Source organism: Fulmarus glacialis, unplaced genomic scaffold, assembly GCF_000690835.1.
Source record: "Fulmarus glacialis isolate BGI_N327 unplaced genomic scaffold, ASM69083v1 scaffold18176, whole genome shotgun sequence".
NCBI classification, from domain to species: Eukaryota; Metazoa; Chordata; class Aves; order Procellariiformes; family Procellariidae; genus Fulmarus; species Fulmarus glacialis.
Genome location: NW_009220235.1, coordinates 1,312 through 16,956, shown reverse-complemented (window position 1 = coordinate 16,956; position 15,645 = coordinate 1,312). Strand labels below are relative to the sequence as shown.

The 15,645-nt window shown below is 35.0% G+C and overlaps 1 protein-coding gene across 1 annotated transcript in view; it reads right to left on the bottom strand.

The window, feature by feature from the left end:
• KIAA0586 (KIAA0586 ortholog) overlaps positions 1-14,862 on the bottom strand; it is a 47,742-nt gene extending 32,880 nt beyond the window's left edge. Inside the window, exons 1-14 of the mRNA XM_009580694.1 lie at positions 14,845-14,862; positions 13,682-13,751; positions 12,376-12,442; positions 11,516-11,693; positions 10,900-11,133; positions 10,207-10,375; positions 9,520-9,693; positions 8,368-8,488; positions 7,359-7,503; positions 5,801-5,842; positions 4,135-4,361; positions 3,081-3,153; positions 2,487-2,759; positions 1,884-2,058 (exon numbers count right to left, since the gene is read on the bottom strand). Coding sequence (XP_009578989.1) covers positions 1,884-2,058; positions 2,487-2,759; positions 3,081-3,153; positions 4,135-4,361; positions 5,801-5,842; positions 7,359-7,503; positions 8,368-8,488; positions 9,520-9,693; positions 10,207-10,375; positions 10,900-11,133; positions 11,516-11,693; positions 12,376-12,442; positions 13,682-13,751; positions 14,845-14,862 — 1,966 coding nt within the window. The remainder of the gene's footprint in view (positions 1-1,883; positions 2,059-2,486; positions 2,760-3,080; positions 3,154-4,134; positions 4,362-5,800; positions 5,843-7,358; positions 7,504-8,367; positions 8,489-9,519; positions 9,694-10,206; positions 10,376-10,899; positions 11,134-11,515; positions 11,694-12,375; positions 12,443-13,681; positions 13,752-14,844) is intronic.
• Positions 14,863-15,645: the final 783 nt, after the last annotated feature.

Here is a 15,645-nt window from a genome sequence, read left to right as displayed (position 1 = left end):
ATAACATACATACACAACAAGACTAGCAGTTTTCATATACCAAGTTCTCACCTTTTAAAAAATAAAGTAAGTTTTGAAAAGTCATCTAGATTTTTGTCAGGAGTATAACCCACATTTTCTAGGAGGGTTATGAGAATTGCAAATACTTTCTACTGGTAACACTTTTTCTTCATGGATCACAACTGGGCTCCAGACCACAGGTAAGAAAAGTGCCAGGAAATGGCATAAAGACTACGCTAAGCTTAACAATAGATTCTTGTACTATTTTGAGGATTTGCCACTGTGGATGTACACAGTAATCTCAAAACCCCCCCCCCCAAAAAACCACAAACCAAAACCCAGCAGTGCTTGTCTTCAAAGACATATATATGTTTTATACCATACATCTTCACAGCCTAAAAACATGGTGTTATCAAGTGACTGCCTTCTCATGTTAATCTCTTATATTTCATACAGAATATAATATTTTGACAGTTATAATAAAAACTCGGGACACCATTTTTTAAACATGGCAGTTAAGATTGCATCAAGTGTATTTTCCCTGCATGGATAACAACAGCTTAAGTGCAAGTAGCATAGAGGGAAGCCATCTAATATTTTTCCATTGATGCTCATCCTATTAATTCGATTGTGCCCACTATTACTTTCACTGCCTCTTACACTTAACACATGCTGTCTCTCCATCATTATTCTTTATTGTGTAATTTGCTCACTCTCTCCCGCAGTGAGAAGATGATACACATTAGTTTTTCTGACATATCAGTTAAAGACTAATCTTAGTTTCTATATTAAGAATCAGTTAAGTTTTGAAAAAATAACTAGGAAATAAAATAGATCCAATTAAAACATTACTTTCTACTAACTCAAGATAAAGTTTATCTACACTTACCTATGTCAGATACCATATAGTTTCATTTTTTTATAATTTTTACACATTTTTAATAGGTTTGAAAATTAGAATCTTCTGATCCTAACACTTTGCCTACAAAACTAATGAATCGAATTCATTATTAATCAAATAATAACCTTTATCAATCAATTAAATAACCTTAACAAGCTAGTACAAAAGAGAGTTATACTCTACTTTTAATCCTGACTTGACTAACAAAAGAAGTTACTTGCATTTAGTGAACTTAACCAATGCTTCTGATTAACATGCCTTTCAATATTTTCAAGTTAATAGATGTTATCTTCACACCCATAAACTTAAATTTTCATATTTCAATTCATGTATTAGAAGCGGGAAATGGAATATCAGGCTTCCTTTATTTTTCAAATCTCAGCAGATTTCTTAACTCTGAATGAATCAATCATTTAAATGACATGAGTGGATAAACCTGACACAAAGAATACATCTCTCAGTAAGCTTTATCAAAAGCTGAGTTAGTTTTTCAACACACTCAGCTTTCAGGTGCATATGTCATTAATTTCTAGCAATTCAGCTGTTTAAGACTTGGGCAACAATAAATATATATTAATATGTTTATTAAATTTAGAAATAAGTATTAATTTGATAATCTAAAATAAGTGAGATCCACACTAAGCAAATCTGAAAACCTACTGGTATTTTTCAGTTTTGAAAGAGCATCTTTTAGAATAAAATAGTTCAGTTGGAAGGGACCTACAATGATCATCTAGTTCAACTGCCTGACCACTTCGGGGCTGACCAAAAGTTAAAGCATGGTATTAAGGGCGTTTTCCAAATGCCTCTTAAACACTGGCAAGCATGGGGCATCGACCACCTCTCTAGGAAGCCTACTGCAGTTGCTTAAGCTTTAAATTGAAGAGCAGGTGAACTACCATTGAATAGTTTCATTTATACAAGGAATTCCTAATAGAAAAACTGGGAAGGAACACCTTGTTCACATCAAGGAATTACTTACCTCTAACACACTCTATCACCTTGGGTCTTTGAAGTTTAGATTTGGGAGAGGGAGAGTTGAATCTCAGATACGGTGCTTTTTTAAGCGTGCTACGATGGCCCTGGTAAATTGGTTTCCCATAAACTTGACACAGATAGTCTTCATTTTGTACCACTGCACTTCCATTCACAGGTGCCTGACACACACACCAAAAAAAAAAAAAAAAGTAGTTTACAATTCCTCATGTATGAAAATTTGAACGCATCTGTAGTGTTGCAAAAGTCTAGAGGGGAAAAAAGTAAGAAGTTCTGCAACAAACAGTTGCAAGCACACATGAAAACTTATGTGTACAGAATACATAGAAGCAGCTTACTAACAGCTGAATAAAAGAGCAGGTGCTGGGTAGGACATATTGATAACATGACATTGTCATACATACTCAGCTTAGGCTTCTACAGAACATGAAAACAAGGACAATTCTGACAACAGAAATCCACAGGACAGGGCTATCACTTTCATTTAAAATTATTACAGTTACACATACGAACAATTTTTCACATGAATACTGCAATCTAAAGTATAGCAGTCGTTACCAAAAAAGAAACCAACTACTTGGGAACTCACAGCTGCCCTTTTTTCTTTCCTCTGCAAACTTTCAGAAGAAAAGTAAGTTCTAAACCTCTTTGTGGTTGTGTGTTTGCTTGTGTTATCTTCTGCTTGCTTCTGCAATGGCTTAGCTGCAGATAAAGGCTTCTCTGTCAAGCATCCTTGGATTTTTTGCGTTTTTCCTTTAATTTCTTTATTGGTCTTCATAGGCTTGATGTTTTGGGCTCTCCTGATCCATGAGATCTTTTTATCATATTTCACTTGTTCCAAATCATTTCTTGCCATTTCGGCCTGAAGATAAAACATGGACATAATAAAAGGAGATTTTATCTTCAAGGCTATCAGAAGAGTCTGTGGATAACTTTGAAGTTCCGAGAAATGGCCTGTTTTTCATGTTAGCCAGCAATTGTGACCAGTGATTTTCATTAAGCAATGAAAGTTTAAAAATAGAGGTAAATATTTTATTATAGCATACTACATCCTAGTAATAATAAGCAGTTTTCTCACGTTTTCAAATTGTGAGTGAATCATGTTTAACTGTTGCCATTGAAAGAACAATGTCATGTGGAAAAATATAATGCAAAAACCTGAACTCATTTTTTCCAGCCATACCTGGATTTCTACACTGATTGCCTTAATCCACTCATCCACAGTCTTTCTGATACGAATCTCTTCCAGTACATCTCTGAAACAGAAGAAGGAACTATTTTAAGTCAGTGCTTCTTAAATTGCATAGATTTGTTCCTGGGAAAGTAGTGACCTATAAACACCATAAAAAGAGAAACCCAGAACACAGAGAGAGTAAGATTATGTACCCCTACAGTCTCCAAAAGGCACTAAGCATACCCTATCCTGAGTTTCCCAAACCTAAATCTGTTCTTACATAATGCTACCTGCAAACCCCACCCCCGGCTTGTATATACTATCATTATTACAAACATCTATGAATAAGTGGCAGCCATGTGTCAGTTCCTATTTTGATCAAAAACTGAAAAAACAAGGCAACAAAATCATTCCAACTCAAAAGACAAAAAGCAGATGACAAAAATTACTACTTCCTCTAAAAGATAATGATAGCAGATACCATGCCTGAAAAAACGTTTACATGAAGAGAATAGTTACCTTCCTCAGGAAAACACAAGATTAAGGAGCATTTTAATAGGAAAACTTTCATTATGATTCCAACAGGAGTATTTAACACAACTAACTAAGCAAAAGTTCAAAAGCCAAAGATCTGCTGTAGGATGACTAATTCTGTAACATTTACAGATTAATGAAGCCTATTCTGTTTAGAGTTATGAAATTACTGCTTAATTTTCCTATTAATGCAAGTTTGTCTATAAAAAGCTAAAAGCACCGATGTCATGACAGCAGAGCAGTTTGTCCAGATGATAGTCTCAGAATTCAGATTTAAGTTCTGGAGCATAGATCATACCAAGAAGTAACAGGTATCCATCAAAAAATTCAATTCACATCAGGAGGGTCAAAAAACATTTGATGTTCAAGAGAATCACCTCATGATTCCAAAGAAGAATCAATAAATACTTTTTTCAGGGAACTGCACTAGTTCTTCAATGCACGGAATTAAAAAAATTGAAAGAGAGTTGATAAAAGGTGAGCACATACAATGAGCAGTCACACAAAGCACTGAATAATAGGGTCTAACCTGTTTGTAGTCAAGGCATTAATAAAAGTATACATGGCATCCCCATCTTTTGCGTGAGTAACAGCTTCCAAATTTTCTTCAAGAACTTTTTTATTGTTTTGAACTCCTCTCAAAATCCTTTCAGCATCCCTCAGTATAGATTTTGGCACTTTAACATTTTGAAGGATGGATGGTTTTTTGAGCTGATGATGTTCAGGAAGATCAGATGCAACAGTAGGGTTTTTTGACTAAAATTGAAGCAGAACCGCTAGCTTTTAATCAGAGATTGTAATTTCAATTTTCTACACACTGATCAGAATTCCTATTAATCTATCATCAAATCAATACACATCATATGAAATACCATCCATGTGTACTATCATCAACTTCAATTACTCAAGAACATTCAGTATGTTGCAAATATATTTAAAAGCTAAGCAAATGGAAAGACATCCAAAAGCTCTCAAATGCCAAATGGTATAATGTATGAGAAGCAATGCCAATGAAGCAAATAAGCGTGCGAAAAGATGCATTAGATACACGAAGTAAGACATGCAAATTTTTCCATGTAACAGTATTTAAGTATAATTAAAAGCATAATAAAACCCAAAGTCCTCTAAATATATGCACTCATTTGGCATCAATCTATCCCAAGAAACACCAGGCAATATACGTAAGTTTTAACAACAACATAATAAACCCCTCAACAGCACCACAATCCTCTCCCCCTTCACTGATTTTTACTTTTTATAAGACACAATAAAGCAACTATTAGCTTTTTACTTTGCAGAACCCTTTTACAGAGATAAAAATCGAGCATATATGAGCTGCTAAATATAAAAGGAAGGGACACAAGTACACGGGAAACAAGGAGTCATACAGCTATAGTTCTCACATTCCTGATGAAACCTAGAGGGCCCCAAATAGAGTGCTCCATTTTCCAGAAAGGAAGCAAAAAAATAAAAAAAGTGATACATGTACGTAAAGAAAAAGAAACCCCAAAACAAAAACAAAATACCCAAACTTGAGTAGACTCTGAAAGCATTAACTGAATGAACAGAAAAAAATCTCACAGATCAAAAATCAGTTTTGGCTTTAAGGCTGCTCCTTTGTCAAATCAGAATTAAACAGAAGTTTATGTTCTAACACATGTACTGCCAAAGCACATAACAAAATAGAAATCAACGCACTGATCCCATGATTTTGGTTTTGCCTGGTGAGAAAAAGACAATATACTGAATTATTTACCAATTTTATATAGGTTTGCGTTTTAAAATTAAACTTTTTGACAAAAACTAGCTCAATAAGACAGGTGAAATTTGTGAGAAAATGTAAGAAATACAGATACACATTCAACCGCAAAATGATGTAGGCTTGCCAATTAGACTCAGACCATGAAATGGTAATTGTATTAGCAGTCCACACCATGCCCGTTTTGAGGCAGCAGCTTTCTGCGAGGCATTTGTATTATTCCCTCAAGATAGCTCACTAAGATTGAATAAGACAAATCAAAGAACAAGTTAAAACTTACTTTGAGTAATGTAATCTGTACATAATAGCAACTTTTTCAAAAAAATACAGGTATGCAATAGTTACTGTAGTGTTATCTCATTGCAAGCATATTCAAAACCATTTCGGTATTACAGTATTTAAAAAAAAACCAAAACCATAAAAATTCAAGGTATACCTTAATAAGATCATTCATGTCTGATTTCCATGAATTTGCTTCCTAAAAAGGCAGAAGAAGAGCTGTTGAAACTTACCTAAAAAGTAAAATCTAGAGTAGATATTTGATCAATTTAAATGAGCACAATGAATTCCTTGTGAACTACTAAATCTCACTGCACGCTTCTTTGGGATTAGAGCACCACCTTCTGTTCCATCTCAACCTACCTCAGTTAATTCAGGCCTTTCATTTGCTTGCATGACAAAGCTAGTGGTCATTTATCCCAAGCATTTATTTTCTCACTTTACATATCTCTCAATGATGAGAAGTCAGTAGCTAAGTATCTAATTGACTCAACTCCATATTTGCTGAAATCATCTACCCTGTCTTCCTATTGCTTCCTATTCCTATTCCTTCTTTTTCATAAGAAAGAAGAAGATATTTGAATCCATTTATGTCAACCGTGTCTTTCTCACCTGCCATTCCTTCTCCCATCTTGTCCTGTTCTGTGCTGCCTATACTAAGGTGTGTTATTCAATGTAAGTTTTTAGCAATAGTGGCAAGCAAATATTTGCAATGTAAATGGGGCACATGGCATCAGTTCTCTTATTAGTAAGAACAGTTAAACGTGCAATCCACTAATATCTTACAAAATCTATGAAACAATGCATCAGCTACACTATAAGATATGACAGATGAAGCTATGTTTTCTAAAGACACAGTAACAAATAACTGGCACGTAATACACAGTATTTTTAGGGAAATATGCAAGCTGAAACCTTCAACCACAGAAACAAACCAATAGAATCAGAACTATTATGTTCCAAGCCAATTCACAAACCTGTGGATATTCAAGTCTTTCTTCTTTTCCCACCGCTTACATTTACAAGAACAGAAAGGACCACAGCAGGCAGGCTAAATGAGCAGGTATACCCTGCTTCCACGTGGCACCAGTTTAACAAACAGATAAAAACCTCAATTTTCAAAAGCCAGACACAAGTTACGTGTTGCCAGCACAGAACCATTCTAGCACCAAAGGTACAAAATCATTAGCATGAGAAACAATACAATGATGTATGCCAGGCAATTCTTTGGCAACAGCACTCTTTACAAAAAGAAATGGCAAAATGAGAAAGGAAGTAGCTTAAGTCATCCCTAAAGTTGACTGCAGATAAATAGAACATTGTTTTTTCCCAAATGGGAATGTTACATCAGCTCTGTAGCTCTAGTATCTCAGGAAGAGAGCAAACAGAAAACAGGCACTGAAAATATCTGAAACCTTAAAACAAACAAATAAATAAAACACTTTTTTTTTTAAATCTGTTTTGTGTTTGGTAGAATGGCAGTAAAAGCCTCTACAATCTAGTCCATTGCATATTCATTGAGACATTACTCAGGCTCAAAGCCCTTCTACATACAAAGACTGCAATATTTCAAGTAATTGTAAACAAATGTCAGTCTTTTTACAGAGGTAGAAGCAAGGGCAACTCTTTTACTGATACCAGACCTCTAAGTTTTTCTCCACATTTTTTATTCCCCTTATTCAAACTCTTGGTCATTCTGATAACGTGGACTTTACCTGTAGCATGTCATGCATTTCTCTTCTCAACTGGCCAAGATCTTGAAGTAAATCATCTGCTTTTTTCACCGTTTTCTCAATTGAACTGCAATTTTGGAAGGAGTTTTCAAAAGCAGGGAATGAGTCTGTACGCAAAGCAGTATGCCTGATGGGAGAAACACTCCTGATTAAGTCTCATGGCTCCTCATGTGGCCCAAGAAAATAGCCAACTTTGAAACTGAGCATGAATTTAAAGTGCAAGAATATCAAACCTTTATATAAAATGGAATTTGCTTTTTCACCTGAGGTTAGACAGGTTATTGGGTTTTCTCTGTTTACTACTTAACGCCTTGAGCTGTATCCTTGTATTTTGAACAGTGAAACTACATCTAAAATTCAGATCGAACAGAGCAACATTTAAACTTTGGATACCTTTCCATTTGAAGCAATATTTTTGTCTATACTATCATAAATAAGACAGTATCTATATAGCTGTTTCTCATTATATTAGTGAAATTATAACATCAAACTATTGCCTGGGAAAATGTGTTTCAGGATGGCTAAAAAAATTTCCTAACTCACTCTAAAACTTAGAAACTGGTAGGCTGATCTGCTCCCTCCCCAACAAAGTGTTGTCATACAGCTCCCATAAGCAGGCAGCTTGGAGTCTCACTGACAAGGGCAGTTCCACTTTAACACAATGCCTGTATAGCTGGCTTCCTGACACTGCTCTTCACAATAGAAGAAATATACTCAGAAGACAGAAAAGCACTCCAAGCGACACCCACTGACCTCTGAGAAAGGTGTTACGTATCCTTAGCAACGAGCTTTCATCTACCTTCAGTATGACAGAAATGCAGAAGTAGCATAGAAGTACCAGTGCTCCAGTTTTTACTTCAAGCACAGCTTTGTCAGACTCAAGGACCAGACCAGTGATTCTATTACACCATCAATATCTAATACACCTTTCCTGATTCCATTAAAACAATCAAAAAGTCTTCCTCAATTTTGGATTGTTACGTTTATTTACCTGTCTCTTTCAGAATGCCAGCTCATTTTATTACTGTTTAATGTTGCCTTCTCGGAAAACTCCGTTTGCCTCAGTGGCATTTCTTGAGAATTCAGAATATGCTCAAGAAGTCTCCCTTCACCTAAGGCAGAAAAAAAGAAAGTGACATTTACTGCTAAGTTTGTTCAATGTATTTAATACTTTCTTCTCCTTTCCAGATATTTCACCATTATATAATAATCACCACGGATAGCAAAAATAATATTTTAAATTTTAAAATACAGATTTACTTCAGATGATACAAGCCACATAAAACCACTCACACCAATCTATCTTACTATGCTTTACGTTAGCATGTATGAATGAATGAAACTGTGATGGCAATTAACTGAGTCACAAAGAAACATTCTGTCCATAATGTCACAGATATGTTTTTCTTCCTCTGTCTCGTTTCATTTATTCCTGGACCCACGAAACTATAGGAATACGTGACAGCTTTGTAAAAGAGAGGTAGAAGCAGCAGTCTGAGAAGGATCTGATAAAGACATAAACAGGCATTTTGTCCATGATGTTAAAGTACAATGGCTAGATCTTTTAAATGTTCTTCCTCAATCTTAGATCCTCAAACAATTCTAAACACAACCAACTAATAAAAGATGCTTTATTTTTTCAGGAAATGTTCAAAACTGAGTTTCGTGCCACTACACTGATCAAAAGCAGTAAAAGAAAATTACTTCATATTTGCTTTATACATGCTGTTTTTATTACGATAGCCCACAGACACTGTGGATCCATGGTTCTGGGAAAAAAAATTCCAATTCAACCAATGATAATGACAAAGTTATTGAGTAGCTCCAAAGTTTTACATTATTCTATATAATTTTCCTTAACCTGACAAAAATGGTCATTTGATTTTTCATCTGAGAAAATATTTCAGTGAGAAATTCTGTCCAGAAGCTATAGGTTAGATCAGTACTGTCATTAAGTCTTTAGTTAGTTAAGAGTGACTTATGCACAAAATTAACCTTCCCCAAACGTACTTTCAAATATTCTGAATATATGTATTTAAGTGCCAGCAACCCAACAGCTCAAAATAGGTGAGGACCACACAAAGTAAACCCCAGGCCATACTATTCCTGCCAGTGGAGGACAGGAGTGTCTTACTCACAATACCTTCACATGTGGATTTGTAAACATTTTCCTTTTGTGTTGCAGATGAGATTTTCACATTTTTTGAGACATTCACATTTTTTGATACAGGTTCTGGAGCATATCTCCGAGGAACTGGTGTCTTTAAAGGAGATTTTTGTGTATGAATGCCACAACTTTGAAATTGGCTTGAATATGCTACAGGGTAAAAAAAAAAATTAACGTTATTTCAATGTTAACAATTTTCTTCGCAGGAAAACAAATCTAGAGGAAACAAACATGCCAACATCATGAATTTTTCACAAAAATGCAAAACATTACAGAACTAGTTAAAAAAGTAAACAGGAAGAAAATTTCATACTTCCAAGTGCTATTATAAAGGGATCAAAAAAAAAAAGCCAACCATAGTATGAGTTAGTTCATTACAAACTTCCACATAGATTATTTTTCAGTAAAATTATGTTAGATTAAGTCTAGGCCTCTCTTGGTGCAGACTAAGCACTCAGTAAATACCAAACTCTCACTTTAATTCAAACTGGAACATTTTCAGAATAAATGGTATAAGTTGTTTAGTATACTACGCAATAAAATCAATTATACAAAAGAAATGTTTACTACTCATTACTGATGTCATGCACATTCCACTACTAATGGAAACAAAATTAATGAAAAACTAACACCAAAAGTAAGCTATTAAGAATTTGTCTTCACCTTGGGCAGGTAGACCACTGGTAGGAAATAAACCCCTCTGACATGAAGATACTTCGTTAGTAAGTAATCGCTGTTCTGGCTTCTCAGATTGTTTTGTCATGAGATTGGAGGAAGGTACATGAATTTGCTGTAAGCCAACCGTGTTGACTGCAGAGCTAATGAGATGAGACTAAGAGACAAAATTACAAAGTATTTCTGATATATGCATTAGTTTCCCAAGTAAAACTCTAAACATGAATACTTGCCATGTAATCATATTAAAGAGATTTTTGACATGCTATCTGAGAGAAAAGTCATTTACAACAATCTTGCAACACAGACGTGCTTGGACATGATTCTGCCTTTCAAAAAAGCATGGAGGACTCTCCGAAGAAACAATTTATAACTCTTCTTAGACTGGCTACTTACTAAATGAAAGTTTCTTCAATTAACAAAGGTCTAAACAATCTAGTGGGAACGAGAACATTTCACAATTTTTGCATTTACTTTCCACAGACACAAAAATTAGGGGGGGGAGGGGAGCAGATATCCGGGACAGAACCAGAAATAAAACTTTTTCCAAAAAACTCATGTGCTGGCCACTGGTTCTTTCTTTCTTTCTAATACTAAGATATAATCCAAATTATCATAACATTAACACTGAGATATAGAAGAAACGATTAAGCTAAGGCTTCTGCATTGTTACTTAGATACCTGAATATTCATTTGTTGCTCCTGTAACTTTTCCAAATGCTGAATCCGTTGCACCATGAAAGCATTCATTTGTTTTTCAAGCTCACTGACTCTTTCATGACAGCGGGGTTTCTCATGTTGAGTCCTTGTATTTGTTTGCTGTTCAGCAACACGCTGCAGTTGTCTGTCTGTCTCCTGTAGTTTCTGAAGTAATGCTGAAACTGAGTTAACTTTTGCTTCCAATTCATTTTGAACCTGGGAGGAAAAAAAAAAAGGAAAAAAACCTTACTGCAAAAGAGGTGCAAGCAAGAAGAGAACAAAACATCCTTCCCATCATCATGGAATGATTTGCTTCCCAAAAGAAACAAATAAAATCCCAATTAGCCCTAATGTTTAGTGATTTAGCAATACTATAAAATTCTTCTAAAAGATGAATCACATGGTCCCTGTCCATTTGCCCATTTAGCCAAATCCAAATTAGTTCTCTCTGATATATTGGTCAATAAGTCTGAGATCACTATCGCGAAGAAAACAGTAAGCAGACTCATTCAGTCTCTCTGGCTCTACTACCAACAATTTCAATATCTACTATTCTAAGTGGATAAAAAACTAATATTACCACAAGCTACTTACTCACTTTAAGAAGCGGACCTGTCGTAGCAATGGCAGCAGCAGTTGCTGCTGCAATCGTTGTTGCAGAATCAACTTCCTTGTGTGTTGACCTGGTGTCTTGACCAACACTTTCCTTTTTTTCTGTGGAGGCATTTCCTAAGAGCTGTACCTTCACCTCCTTAAGTACAGGAGTATTTTGAGTTCTATAAAAATAAACAAGTGCCTGTAAATAGCATTATTTTCTCCATATCCCCTCCAAGCAAATGATTTCCCACATGTAGCACTGATATCACTTCTTACAAAAGCATTTCTCCTTGAAGCTCTCGACACCTAAGAAACAATTTTATTCTCATCTTTTAGCATGACACAAGAAATTTCTCAGGGTTATGTAACAGATTCTAATATAAAAGGCATCTCCCTGTGATAACTGCAACCACAACAAAGAATATGTTTACAGGTTGTATTTTGCACAGTTCAATGTACTAGTAGCAAAGTCCAACTAAACTTCCAATCTTCAAGATTTCCAGCCTATGGATAAACAGCATGTGTCCTTACCTGTCTTTAAAAATATTATATGGTTTTGGCACGAAACGAATCATCTATCAGAGCAGATCTTGCCTGACTCTTGTATCATGAAATCATTAATTCAGATAGTCTAAAAGCGTTACCAAAAATATGCAAAATAAACAAGATACTCCAGTGAGCTCTGAATGATAAAATAAACTGAAAACACCTTCGTAGGCAGAAAAAGAATACTAACAGACAACAATAAAGAATACTTTTTCCTTACCAGCTATGCATTTTGGCAGAAACTGAAGGAGTAGTATAGTAGTATATCTGTACAGAAACAGAACAGCTGAGACACTGATAACAACATATACTTACTTTTGCTTTAACACAGCTCTCAAAGCCTCTTTCTGGCCAGTAGCATATTGAGAAATAAAAACATCATCTGTGGGGAAGACATAAAATGTACTTTGCCAGGTTAACTGACATGAAATGTCTATTTTAGAGGTAGACACAAAGCATTATTTCAACAACAATGTACAAATTTGCTGTGAAGAATCTGTTGCCTGCGCAAACCACTTTATCTATTGCAATAACAAACTGTTTCCCTTCACTAAGTAGCAGAATTAAATCATGATGAGAGTCAGCATAAGCTTCATTTAACAGAGTTTTATTTAGTATTGCATGTTAATATTAATAAAATCTATTTTGGTATGCTGTGAAAATGACAATACCTTACCTTCATAAAATTTGAGGAAAACTGCCATATAAATGGTAACTTGAGCTCAGACAACCCATTCAATAAAAGCCTGCAAATTCTAACTTGAAAAAAGTTTAATTAAAAAAAAATAGAACTGTGATATGAATATTTCCCCGCAGTCATCACAAATTACAACAAATTTTCTTAATAGCTTTAAATTACGCTAAAAGGATTGCAGGCTGTCCTTCATCCACTGTTTGCTGGGCAGAGGTAACTACCCAAGACGTGGCAGGTTCAGTGTTTCTCTACTGCTGACTACACACACCTAGTACATGCATGCTGATAAGCCAGCTAGCTGCTGCCTCTGTGAGCGTAAAAGACAAAACTAAAGTATTGATTTTTGGCCTTAAATGGGAGTATTTCTTTCCTCTACACAGCCACAGATATCCAAGAAACCTGCAGAAGTGTATTTTCTTTAAAAAGTCTTCACTTCCCCATATCTGATTGAAACTGACTGGCAGATTCAGAAGTTAAAGGAAAAGGCATCAACAATGTTATTTCTTAGATCCTTAAGGATTAAAAATATACTTTTTATGGGGAAAAATATGCATTTGTAGTACAATTACTCACAACAGGAAAATGCATCCAAACAAGGTCCCCCCCTAGTTCTCTATTCAGAGACATGAATAGTTCGATCAGCAAAAGGAATCTCAACATTCTGGTGCACTGGTAGAAGTCCCTGTGAGTTAATCACAAGAGCTACATAAGCTAGCATAATGCCAGCAAGACTGAAGTAAAAGTTGCAAAATTTAAGAATGTAAATTACAATTATCACCTTTTTATCAAAGAAACCTTTGAATATTTTCACTCAAAAGTTTCTATATTGAAGAAAAATACCTAAGATAAAATTAAAGCTCCCTTTTCCTCTAATTAATCAGTTTTCTTACAAAAAAGGGGCTGTAGGAGTACATCAGTGTATCTTACCTTTAGGTCGTCTGCTATCTTCCAGTAGCAGTGAAGGATCTTCTTGTACTGCAGCTTCTCTAGGACAATCCTAGAGAACACGAAGAGCAGAAAAGCATACATTAAAGCCTCTGGTATCAGCGGCCAAAATTTTAGAAGCAGATGGAATTGCTGAATACACGAATATAAGCATCTCCACATACTAACACAAGGTCTTGAAACAAAACATGTTAAGACCTTTACCGCAGAATCATCTGGACTTCGTAGTCAAGAACTCACATGACATTTTAGGGACAAAACCCCTAGAAACACAATTCAAATTAAAAGTATATATTCTATGTGCTGATTAAGTGTATTCTCCTAATTTATGGCCAAAGAAGTAGAAGTGAAACTACACGTGTTTAAGTTCATATAAGTTGCCAATCTCAAACAATTCAGGATTACAGAATTAAGCACTCATAACACTGACTGTGGAACTGAAGGGACAGAGCTGAATTTTCTTGAAGTGGAATCCATGAATAATCAAAGTCTATGACGAGTCATAAAGGCAAGTTAGGAAGGTAAAAATCTCTTACTTAACCCTACTTGATGGTGGAGTACTCCACCATACTTTTGAGACTTTTGTTCAGCTCACTAGGTCTACTTTGAGCCATGCAGAGACATTGCTGCCATCCTTTCACAGCATGGGTTAATTTTATCCTCATGCATGCTTATCACCATATGGATGCCCTAGAGACAAGTTTCCACTCTATGTAAGGCACAACAAACAAATCAAAAGGAAATATGCCTTTCAATTGTAAGTATTAAAGAGTTCCAAAATAAACTAATGTCCATTTCATTATCTATGATATGAAGAGAAAAAAAAAATCTACAAAAAGTTTTAGGGTTTTTAACAAATATTGTGCCATGTGTAACCGCCTTTTCAAAGGAAGAATTACACTAAAATTTAAAAACAAGCCTTGCTATTAATTATGCAACAGGTAGCAGCACATTAAACAAAGCCCCTCCAAACACTTCAGCATTAATATCATATTAGCAGCAACTCAAAGAGGAAAGCAGCTGCAAAGTTATTGTGCAGAAGCTGAGCCAAAGATTTGCTATGCTTTTACAGAAGCTACAACTTTTTGAGAAAAATGCTGTTCTCTTAGTTCAGGATTGCAGGAAGCAACAGTAACTTTTCTTACCATTTGTGATAAAAACATGGGCTCTCTAGAATTTTCTACTGAAAGCAGACATTCTGGATATCCTTTAGTACTTGGGACTCCTAAAATAAAAGCAGTTTTACTGTGATCATAAGGATTTGTTATGCATTTTCAGAATATCTTGACTAACCCAAATCTCAGCATTTCCTCTGCCCGTACCTTTGAATATCTAAACATAATGACTTTCATAACACAAATGATCACAGCCATCAAGCTGAAGCTTACAAACATTAATGAATTCTGTGAGCCTGGATTATAGACTTGGTTTACAATATATGAAAAAGTCTCTGAAAAACAGAGCATTAAAAAAATCGACAACGTCTAGCTCAAATTCAAGTCTAAAGATCATAGGAACATAGAAGGTTACTTGTCTAGACAGACAATTATAATTTTATGATAACATATCTTACAGAAGAAGGACACTGAGGACAGCACGTATTTTAGTTATGTCAGAGACTAATATGTCATCCTAACACTATAAAAATAACATCTTTTGAAGCTGTTTGAACGTTGACCCCAAAAAGACTAAAATCCCTTCCCCAAACTCCTAAGACTGTAATCGATATGTATTTTAAAGAAACAAAATGAATATTCTATCTGACAAGATAAGTAGCAGATTGTGTCAGTTTTGAATTTGAAGAGTACATGGTACATGACTACAGTCTCATTCTATTAAAAAAAGACTTTAAATTATTTACTTAACAGTACTACAGTTTTTAAAAAAAGTTACAGAAAAGGATGCCATTTATTTTTTTAATTTTGTTTACTCATCTATGTGAGCTT